The sequence below is a fragment of the Rhinoraja longicauda genome, chromosome 3 (assembly GCF_053455715.1).
Source record: "Rhinoraja longicauda isolate Sanriku21f chromosome 3, sRhiLon1.1, whole genome shotgun sequence".
NCBI lineage: Eukaryota > Metazoa > Chordata > Chondrichthyes > Rajiformes > Arhynchobatidae > Rhinoraja > Rhinoraja longicauda.
This window is the reverse complement of record NC_135955.1, coordinates 12,227,002-12,238,718: the sequence shown is the minus strand read 5'-3', so window position 1 is coordinate 12,238,718 and position 11,717 is coordinate 12,227,002. Positions and strand designations below refer to the sequence as shown.

At 45.4% G+C, this 11,717-nt stretch overlaps 1 protein-coding gene across 1 annotated transcript; it reads right to left on the bottom strand.

The window, feature by feature from the left end:
• Positions 1-1,145: 1,145 nt before the first annotated feature.
• Positions 1,146-10,777, bottom strand: LOC144611587 (uncharacterized). The gene is made up of 7 exons (XM_078430783.1): positions 10,696-10,777; positions 10,350-10,463; positions 8,118-8,246; positions 6,397-6,513; positions 6,121-6,198; positions 5,323-5,397; positions 1,146-1,404 (listed from the first exon to the last, which is right to left on the bottom strand). Exons 1-7 carry the CDS (start codon positions 10,775-10,777, stop codon positions 1,343-1,345), a joined length of 657 nt encoding a protein of 218 aa, XP_078286909.1. The 3' UTR covers positions 1,146-1,342.
• Positions 10,778-11,717: the final 940 nt, after the last annotated feature.

Here is an 11,717-nt window from a genome sequence, read left to right as displayed (position 1 = left end):
ATTAAGGAAATCAATAGATAATGAATTAGTGCAGGAACATGCTGCAGGGAAGGAATCATTATTACATTGAGTAGATCAGCAGCCACAAGAGACTGAATGGCCTACTCATCCTAATTAAGACTTAATCTTTCTTCTATCATCCCAGACATCCATGACAAGCTGGAAAGTCTGATGAGAACATTTACAAGGCTGTTGCCAGGACCTTAGGGCCTGAGCTATAGGGAGAAATTGGGCAGCATTGGACTTTATTCCTTAGAGCACAGGAGGATGAGGGGGGGATCATATAAAGATGTATAAGATGATAATGGAATAAACAGGGTAAAGGCCGAGTCTTTTATCCGGAATTGGAGAATCATGAACCAGGGAATATGTTTAAGGTGAGAGGAGAAAAATTTAATGGGAACCTGAGAGACAACATTTCACACAGAGGGTGGTAAGTATATGGAACGAGCTGCCTGGGGTGGTGATTGAGGCAGAAACTATCACAACCTTTAAAGGGCATTTGACAGGTGCATGGATAGGGAAAGTTGAGAATGACATGGGCTAAACACAGGCCGATGGGACTAGCATCGATGAGGCATCTAGTTGGACTGAAGAACCTGTTTCTGTGCTGTATGAACCAATGTTAAGTTGCCAAGATCAGTAGGAAGACTGGAGAGAGGTAAAAGGTCTGTAAAAAGAATGACTAATTGAAGTATTATGTGAAGGGAATAGTTCTTAGTCACACTGTGAGCCAGCAGTTGTTTCACATCCCTATTTGCCCTTGAATTGAATGGCTTGCTGAAGCATTTTCCCAAGTATGTATAAGAATCACCCTTCCTTTGACAATTCCTCCACCCTACACCTCCACACAGACCTGCCGAGTTCCTCCAACAGATTGTTTGTTGTTCTGCGATCCACCCTTGCAGTGGGGCTGAACAGATGGAAAAACAGCTGATGTCCTTCCCCAAAAAGCAGACGTGTGCAATCTCACAACAAGATGATAGTTTCATGTTCTGAAGATGAGCAGGGGAAACGTTTCCCCAAATACCCGGGGTCCAACATTAATTTTTCAATTATCCATTCATTACTATGCTTCAGAAGATTTTTGCTGTGCTTTGACTCCCTATCTTACGATAGTGACTGAACTTCGGAAGCAGCTCACTGGCAATGAATTGCTCTGGTCCGTCCTGGCACTGTAACAGACGAGAATCTCAAATGCACAGAAGCCTCCGAAGTTTCACAGATGTCCTCTACAGTGGGGCTCCCCAGTCCCGAGTCTCAAGCGTTCCAATTCAACTCATGATCTGTGACTTCAACGTTATCCGAAATTACCAGGGAGGTTTGTCATGCGCAGGAGGTTTTATTTTCCACTTGCATCCTCGAGCTGTTCTTTTGGAGATACAACCGTTGCGTAAATGCAGCCTGAAGGATAAACAATTTCCATGTTATGATTTTATGCTGTTATTGTAAGATTCTGCTGCTTTGATTCAAACCATAGTTATACAGCACGAAAACAGGCCCTTCGGCCCAACCTTCCAATGCCGACCAAGTTGCCCCATCTACTCCAATCCCACCTGCTTGTGCTTGGCCTCCAACCCTCTAAACCTTTCCAATCCATGTACCTGTCCAAATGTCTTTTAAATGTTGTCATAGTATCTGCCTCAACTGCCTCGTCTGGCAGCTCGTTCCATATACCCACCACCCTCTGTGTGAAAAAGATGCCTCTCAGGTTCCTATTAAATCTTTCCCTTTGCATCTTAAACTTGTCCTCTAGCATTTGATTGCCCTACTCTTGGAACAGATAGGTATGCAATCAACCTATCTATTCCCCTCGTGAGAGGAAAACTTCTAATCTCTCAACCTCAGACCCTATCCAGAACTGGAGCCCTCTCTGCAAATTCAGTCAGCCTTCCACCACAGACCCCACATCCCCTCTCCACTCTCCCCAGACATTTTCCAATGTTCAATAGATTCAGGATCAGTTCCTGTGGATTGGAGGGTAGGTAATGTTATCCCACTTTTCAAGAAAGGAGCGAGAGAGAAAACGGGGAATTATAGACCAGTTAGCTTGACATCGGTGGTGGGGAAGATGCTGGAGTCAATTATTAAAGAGGCAATAATGGCGCATTTGGACAGCAATAAAAAGATTGGTCCAAGTCAGCATGGATTTATGAAGGGGAAATCCTGCTTGACTAATCTTCTGGAATTTTTTGAGGATGTGCCAAGTAAAATGGATGAAGCAGAGCCAGTGGATGTAGTGTATCTAGACATTCAGAAAGCCTTTGATAAGGTCCACACAGGAGATTGGTGAGCAAAATTAGAGCACATGGTATTGGGGGTAGGGTATTGGCATGGATAGAGAATAGGTTGGCAGACAGGAAGCAAAGAGTAGGAATAAACGAGTCCTTTTCAGAATGGCAGGTAGTGGTGAGTGGAGTGCCGCAAGGCTCGATGCTGGGGTCGCAACTATTTACAATATATATGAATGATTTGGATGATGGAATTAGAAGTAACATTAGCAAGTTTGCGGATGACACAGAGCTGGGTGGCAGTGTGAACTGCGAAGAGGATGTTAGGAGGTTGCAGGGTGACTTGGACAGGTTGAGTGAGTGGGCAGGTGCATGGCAGATGCAGTATAATGAAGATAAACGTGAGGTTATCCACTTCGCGGTAAAAACAAGGAGGCAGATTATTATCTCAATGGTCTCAGATTAGGTAAAGGGGAAGTGCAACGAGACCTTGGTGTCCTTGTACACCAGTCACTGAAAGTAAGCATGCAGGTACAGCAGGCAGTGAAGAAAGCAAATGGCATGTTGGCCTTCATAACAAGAGGATTTGAGTACAGGAGCAAAGAGGTCCTTCTGCAGTTGTATAAGGCCCTGCTGAGACCACATCTGGGTTATTGTGTGTAGTTTTGGTCTCCTAATTTGAGGAAGAACGTCCTTGCTATTGAGGCAGTGCAGCGTAGGTTCATGAGGTTAATCCCTGGGACGGAGGGACCGTCATATGAGGAAAGATTGGAAAGACTGGACTTGTATTCACAGGAGTTTAAAAAGATGAGATGGGATCTTATAGAGACATATAAAATTATTAAAGGACTGGACAAGCTAGATGCAGGAATAATGTTCCCAATTTTGGGTAGAGTCCAGAACCAGGGTACACAGTCCAAGAATAAACAGGAAGCCATTTAAAACTGAGGTGAGAAGAACTTTTTCACCCTGAGAGTTGTGAATTTGTGGAATTCTCTGCCACAGAAGGCAGTGGAGGCCAATTCACTGGATGAATTTAAAAGAGCGTTAGATAGAGTTCTAGGGGCTAGTGGAATCAAGGGCTATGGGGAGAAGGCAGGCAACAGTTACTGATTGTGGATAATCAGCCATGATCACAATGAATGGCGGTGCTGGCTGGAAGGGCCAAATGGCCTCCTTGTGCACCTATTTTCTATGTTTCTATGTCTTTCACTCAACTGCTGGTTCGACAGGTTTAGATAAACCGATAACATGGTCGTCCTGTAGATTTGGGCTCCTTGTTTTCTGATCCTTCCCACATCTTCAATTGTGCCTGGCTTTCCCTGGACCTGCTCCCTCAATATTAGATAATGGCTTGAATTCAACCCAGCTTGAGTAAGGCCAGGCCCTCTCCCCCATCAGAGAACCAGCTTGTCAGAGAGTCTCTGCTCTTTATTGCAGTTGCTCTTAGTCCTCTCATTGCCAGAGGGAACTTGCCCCATTTCCAAGATCTTTGCTCCCATACTGACCCCTTCCCCCCAATCATCCATCCAACCCCCTGAGACTGGGATCATCAGCTGTTTATAGAGTCTGGCTCATACAATACGGAAACAGGCCCTTCGGCCCAACTTGTCCCTACCTTCCAAGATGCTCATCTACACTAACCCCACTTGCCCAAATTTAGCGCATATGCCTCTAAACCTTTCCTTTCCATGTACCTGACCAAATGTCTTTTAAATGTTGTCATAGTACCTTCCTCAACTGCCCTCCCCTGCCCCCACCTGACCATATACCCACGACCCTCAGTGTGAAAACGTTGTCCCTCTTTTTCCTATTATATCTTTTAGCTCTCACGTTAAACCTAAATCCTCTGGTTCTTGAGTTAAACCTATGTCCTCTGGTTGACAGCAGACTACACAGAGTCAAGCTACTGTCTGAGGAATGTAAGGAATGGGGGAGGAAGTAGGCCACTCAAGACTGTTCTGCTATTCAACATGATTGATGAAGGATATTGAGGCAATAGTCAAACAAAAGGGACATATGTCAGATATAGGCAGCTGGGAATCAAGCAAGCCTCTCAAGTATAAGGGATGGTGGTTTACAATTTAGAAGGAAATAATCAGGAGGATAAAAAGAGGACATGAGATTGATATGGCAGATAAGATACCGGAAAACTCAGAGAAATTCTCGAAGTATAATAAGAGCAAAAGGCTAACTAAAGAGAATAGGATCAACATGGTCATCCACGAGAGATGGATGTGGTTTTAAATGAACATTTCTCATCTGTATTTATCGTGGAGAAGGTCATGGAAGCCAAGGAATTAAGAGTAATGAATTGCAATACATTGGAACATATCTACATTACAAAAGAGGTGTTGGCAGTCTTAAGGATTATTAGGGTAAATAAATGCCCAAGGCCTGATCAAGTGTATCCTAGGATATTGTGGGAAGCTAGGGAAGGAATGTCAGGTGCTCTGGCAGAGGCGTTTGCATCATCTTTAACCACATGTGTGGTACCGGAAGACTGGAGGGTGGCTAATGTTGTGCCCCTATTTAAGAAGGTCTGCAAGTACAAGACAGGGAACTACATACCGGTGAGCCTGTGGTGGTGAGGGGATTACCAGAGGGGATTTTGAGGGTCAGGATGTACCCGGATTTGGAAAGGTAACGACTGATGAGGGATAGTTAGCATGATTTTGTGTGAGGAATGTGTGTGTGACTCATGCAATTGAGTGAGCTTTTGACGAGGTGACGAGTCTATTGACGAGGGTAGAGCTGGTACACATTGCCTGCATGGACGCTAACAAGGCCTTTGCCAAGTTCTCACGTGGCTTGCTAGTCTGGAAGATTAAATCACATGAGGTTCAGGGTGAATGAGCCAATTGGATATAAATTTGGCTTGGTGGAAGGTGGTGGTGATGGGTTAATATTCACACCAGAGGCCTGTGACTAATGGTGTATCACAGGGATCGGTGCTGGGTCCACTCAGTATGAAATGGGTTTGCTGTGTTCCCAAGGGATGTCCAGTATGAAATAGGTGTACTTTGTTCCCAAGGGGTGTCCACACAGATGTGTGTATTTTGTCGCTCACCGTGTGTTCCGTGTGCCTTACCAGTCTCCTCCTCTTTGCAGGGAGGTCTTTGAATGTGCACATTGCTGTAGAGACTATTCTGAGAATCCGCAGGATCTGAAAAGAACACAGATTGTTATTGCACTCCAGCATCTCTCCCCCACTGTATTCTATCACTCAAACCACCCACTCCCATTTAAAAGACATTGGGACATGTACATGGATTGGAAAGGTTTATAGGGATAAGGGCCAAATGCAGGCAGGTGGGACTAGTATGGATGGGTCATTTTCATCGGCGTGAGCAAGTTGGACCATAGACCTGTCTCCGTGCTGTGTGACTCTGCGAGTCCCCACCTCTGATAATCACCTTCTCTTGCCTGTTTCGATTGCCCCTCCTGTAGTGATCCATCTTTTGCCAAGACTGTTCTTCACCCCTCATTATGACACTTGGCAAGCCCTGAGAGAACCCCTCGCTGCTTCTGAGGATACAGAACTGTACTGCAGAACAGACAGCATTGTACTTCCAGGTCTGATGCTTGGCCGTCCGATGGTGGGAAGCGGAAGATAAACAACACCAGGATCCCTAGTAACTATGTCCTGGGTCTTTGTTACTGCTTCCGCTATGTCTGGCCTTTGCAGCACCCTCCCTGAATGTTGGATATGGAGAGCTCTGTACCGCAGGCTTGATGGGAAGCCCAGTGGGTATTGTCAGTGCGAGTGGATGTTTCTAGTCAGTACATCAAGGGTATGCCTTCCAGCCCATCGTGGACACTATTTTGCATGGGGCGTCCACGTCACTACTGTTGTATCACAGCTCACCATGTGCTTACTGTTCCTTACCCATCTCTGCTCCTACTTGGGAACGTCTTCGAACGTGAACAATGCTGTAAATGAGGGGATCTGGAGAGTCACGAGGATCTGGAAAGAACACAAATTTACTGCACAACTTCATCGTCTTGCTTTCTTAACCTCACAATCCCAGCCCCTAAACTACTATCTACCTCTTTGGTGACTGTCCTTGATCGGACTTTGCTGGCTTTACTTTCACTAAACGCTATTCCCTTATCATGTATCTAGAAACTGTAAATTCCAAATGATAACCATCACTGCACTCACCAACATTCCTGTCCAATTCTCCTGGTGTTGGAACTGCCTGAGTGTCTGCCCTGTTTCTTGGCCATGTGTTTAAATGAACAACACTGTAAACAGGGTCCCCTTCAGGCTCCTGTGAACCTGTCAAAGGCACAAAAAAAGCAAAGCATATTTTAATGAAGAAATTAGAGCTCCAAAACTGTCCACCCATCCCCTCCCACAGCGTCAAAACTGTAGATAAAATGGAAGGGAATCACAAAATGTACAGCTTTCCAATCCTATCCTCAGGGGTGGTGGAGGCTTTCATAGATGAGGTTCTTTGTGCAAACCTAACAATAAACGGATCATGTATTGTTACTTTGGAAAGAATAGGATCAATTCCGAATTACATTGGCCATTCAAGACCAAAGCTGGTGTATTAGATATAACATTGGTCTCCTTACCCAAAAAGGCAATACACAGGCAGTTCCGCTATACCACACACACTGCATTCTTACGCAACATCTTATTATAGAAAATTACATTCTGAAAAGAATTGTGCCAATGAGAAAAAGGAGGTTAGAGGCTAAGGATTATGAAACTTGCAATAACAAAGTTATTTCTCCCACTGGTTTTTCAAAAATAAAGATCTTTTCTATCGCTCCGTTTAGTTTTGTAGCTGCGATCTACAAATACTGATGGCTCAATGTTACATTTAATAGAGTATCACTGCTCAAATGTCAATTGAAATGACTGCTTGGCCACCCATGATTTGTATTCATCAGATACAGTGGTAACTGATTACTGCAAGGAGGTTACATGAACATGTTTTCCCACCCCAGGTTGTTTTTATCCAAGATAGCTTTTTTTCTGCTTCCCAATTTCCAAAGTAACTTTTAACTGGATCTCTACTTCCTGATAGAGATTACTTTATAACCAATTCAGGCTGTATAATAGCATTACCTAATTCAGTAATCGTGTTGTAGCCAATTTGCGATTTCAAAACTTATGTTGAGCAGAACTACCTATACTTTCTTTGCAGGTTGTGCAGCAAAAGTTCATGAGGCTCGTTTCTGGGATTGCAAAGAGATTAAATAGGTTGGACCTTCAATCTTTAGAGTTAAGGACAGGTGTCCAATACAAAATACTTCCAGTAGGTTCGACAGATCAGATTAATTAAAGGGCGGAACGGTGGCGCAGCGGTAGAGTTGCTGCCTTACAGCGAATGCAGTGCCGGAGACTCAGGTTCGATCCTGACTACGGGCGCCGCCTGTACGGAGTTTGTACGTTCTCCCTGTGAGCTGCTGGGGTGTTTTCCGAGATCTTCAGTTTCCTCCCACACTCCAAAGACATACAGGTATGTAGGTTAATTGGCTGGGCAAATGTAAAAATTGTCCCCAGGGTGTAGGATAGTGTTAATGTGCAGGGATTGCTGGGCGGCATGGACACGGTGGGCCGAAGGGCCTGTTTCCATGCTGTATCTCTAAATCTAAATCTAATTCCCATGACAGGAATCTGCAATCTTAGTGCGAGCCCTGGGCCTTGAGGCAAGTCTTTTAAGTATCAATAATCCACTTGAACACACAACCCGATCTGCTCTGAGAGGGATTGTTTTTGCTGATCTAATTAGGAAGCTATGGGAGGGAGTGAGGGAGAGTAGGTGGTAGAGACAATTGAAAGGACAGTTATTAAATGTGGATTTGAGCTCAGCTTTTCCAAAGAATGTCCTCGATGTGAAAGGAAGTTTGGGCAGATTCCCCCATTACCTGGCTCTGGTCCTTGTGGTTCCCGACCATTGGCCACGCTGGCATCAACACCACACCAACGCTGCTGTGAGCCTGTCAAAGACACAGGAAAGTATTCTGTGAGAATCCCCTCTCGATACCTCTCCCACTCTGCTCCTTAAACACACCTCTACTCTCAGCTCTAACGCATCTGGGCCTCCTAATTCCCTGCTCGAGTAAGAAACATAGAAACATAGGAAATAGGTGCAGGAAGAGGCTATTTGGCCCTTCAAGCCAGCACCGCCGTTCATTGTGATCATGGCTGATCATCTACAATCAGTAACCTGTGCCTGCCTTCTCCCCATATCTCTTGATTCCATGAGCCCCTAGAGCTCTATCTAACTCTCTCATAAATTCATCCAGTGAATTGGCCTCCACTGCCCTCTGTGGCAGAGAATTCCACAAATTCACAACTCTCTGGGTGAAAAAGTTTCTTCTCACCTCAGTTTTAAATGGCCTCCCCTTTATTCTTAGACTGTAACCCTGGTTCTGGACTCCCCCAACATTGGGAACATTTTTCCTGCATCTAGCTTGTCTAGTTCTTTTATTATTTTATACATCTCTATAAGATCCCCTCTCATCCTTCTAAACTCCAGTGAATACAAGCCTAGACTTTCCAATCTTTCCTCATATGACAGTCCCTCCATCCCAGGGATTAACCTCGTGAACCTACACTGCACTGTCTCAATAGCAAGGATGTCCTTCCTCAAATTAGGAGACCAAAACTGCACACAATACTCCAGATGTGGTCTCACCAGTGCCCTATACAACTGCAAAGAAGGACTTCTTTGCTCCTGTACTCAAATCCTCTCGTTATCAAGGCCAACATGCCATTAGCTTTCATCACTGCCTGCTGTACCTGCATGCTTTCTTTCAGCGACTGGTGTACAAGGACACCAAGGTCTCGTTGCACTTCCCTTTACCTAATCTGACACCATTGAGATAATAATCTGCCTCCTTGTTTTTGCCACCAGTGGATAACCTCACATTTATCTACATTATACTGCATCTGCCATGCATCTGCCCACTCACTCAACCTGTCTAAGTCACCCTGCAACCTCCTAACATCCTCTTCGCAGTTCACACTGCCACCCAGCTTTGTGTCATCCGCAAACTTGCTAGTATTACTTCTAATTCCATCATCCAAATCATTAATATATATTGTAAATAGTTGCGGCCCCAGCACCAAGACTCCACTCTCCACTGCCTGCCATTCTGAAAGTTCTTTCCTTTCATCATCTTCTTAAAGGCCCTGTCCAATTTCAGTTCCTTAAACTTTGCATATGCTTCCTTTTCCTTCGAGTCTAAATTTACAACCTCTCATCATTAAATTACTCTGACCTACTGATGCAAGCTTCCCCAAAAGGCAGCTGCTCCCTAGCTACTTGCCCCAGTAAAAGAACAAAGTGCTAGAGAAGTTCAGAGGGCCACACAGGCTCTGTGGAGAGAAATGGATCGATGATGTTTTGGGTCGGGATCCTTCATCAGATTGATAGAGGGGAGAAAGCTGGCGAGTAGAGTTGAAGGGGAACAGGTGTGGCAAAAACTGACAAATGTTGGTAGATTCAGGTGAAGAGGGTTGAGTGGCAGATGGGTGGAGTTTGTAACAAAGGATTGAGATAAAATGAAGACAAAGCTGTGTAGATGTGGAATCAGATAAGGAAGGAAGAAGACTGTCTAATATAAAACCAAAGGGAAGGATGTCGTTAGGCCTCCTTATGCCCCAGTTTTGAACACTATTCAGTGCCTATCCTGCCCTACCTAGGGATGTTCTGTTGTATTAATCATGCCACATGCTTGCTCAGTAGACTAACAAAAAGTTTGGCATTTCTCCAACAACACTAGCCAATTTCTACAAATGCACCATTGAAAGCAAGACAAAGTGCTGGAGTAATTTAGCAAGTCAGGCAGCATCCTTGGAGAACATGGATAGGTGACGCTCCGGGTCGGGACCCTTCTTCAGACTGATCGGGATACTGTCAGGATGCTTCACAGCTTGGGAACCGCTCCCCAAGACCGTAAGAAATTTCAGAGAGTTGTGGATGTAGTCGAGTCCATCACACAGACCACATTTCCCACTATTGACTCCATCGACACTTCACGCTGCCTTAGGCAAGCAGTCAACATAATCAAGGATCTTTTTCACCTCGGTCATCCCCTCTTCTCCCCTCTCCCGTTGGGCAGAAGATATATCAGCTTGAAAACACAATCCACCAGATTCAGGAACAGCTTCTTCCCCACTGTTGTCATACTGCTGAATGGTCCTCCCACAAACTATGGTGTGGTCCCCATCTTCCAACTTGCTTTTTATCTGAACTTTTTCTGGAGCTGTAACACCGTAATGAAGTAATTACAGATGGCACAGTGGCACAGCAGTAGAGTTGCTGCTTTACTGCGCCAGAGACCCGAGTTCCATCCTGACTACGGGTGCTGTCTGTATGGAGTTTGTACTTTCTCCCTGTAACCACTTGGGTTTTCTCATAGTGCTCTGGCTTCCTCCCACACACGATAGACATAAGTATTGTGATGTCTTGAGAGGTCGGGAGCTTTTCTCTTGTACTTTGGGAGGCGTGGGTGCCGGAAATGAAGACACAAACGTTCTTGGCCGAGAACACATCTTGGTTACGGTCAACCAGCTCCATGCACTCTTGACGTTGCTGGGGTGACAGCTCTGGGCCCACCTTTATGTCATCTCTTGGTGGTGCTCCTGACTCTTTTGGGTGTAAACAACTTAATAGAACCTCTGCCGGGTGCCATTTTTACAACAGGTTCACGTGGTAAGTCTGTTCTGGTTTTCTCCTTCCCGGTTGCTTTCCTTGTAGTTTACTTCTCCCACCTTTTCGATGATTTCGTATGGCCCCTGCCAAGTGGCTAAAAATTTACACTCAACAGTGGGCACCAGAACCAGAACCCGGTCGCCTGGCTGGAACTCACGGGGCTGTACAGGGCAGTTGTAGGATGCTTGCTGTTCCCTTTGAGCTTTTTCCATATGTTCTCTGACAATAGGATAGATAGTAGCCACCCTGTCTTTCATGACCTCCACATGCTCAATAACAGTGCGGTGAGGACAAGTCTGTTTCTCCCATGATTCTTTAGCTAGGTCAAGAAGCCCCCTGGGTTTGTGACAGTATAGGAGCTCAAAGGGTGAGAAGCCTGTAGAAGCTTGGGGCACCTCCCTAACTGCAAACATCAGGTACGGAAGGAGCTGGTCCCAGTTGCGCCCATCTCTTTCAATTGACTTCCTTAGCATGGCTTTAAGGGTCTTGTTGAACCTCTCTACCAGACCGTCAGTTTGAGGGTGGTATACTGATGTTCTGAGGTGCTTGATCCTTAGGAGGGAGCACAGGCCCTTGGTGACACGAGACATGAAAGGGGTCCCCTGGTCTGTTAATATTTCTTTTGGAATCCCTACTCTACGGCACAGGAGGAACAGTTCCTTTGAGATATGCTGGGCTGTAGCCTTTCTGAGGGGTACAGCCTCAGGATAACGGGTAGCATAGTCTACCAGGACCAGAATATACTGATGCCCCCGAGCACTTTTGGGTAGGGGGCCCACAATATCTAACCCAATCCTTTCAAAGG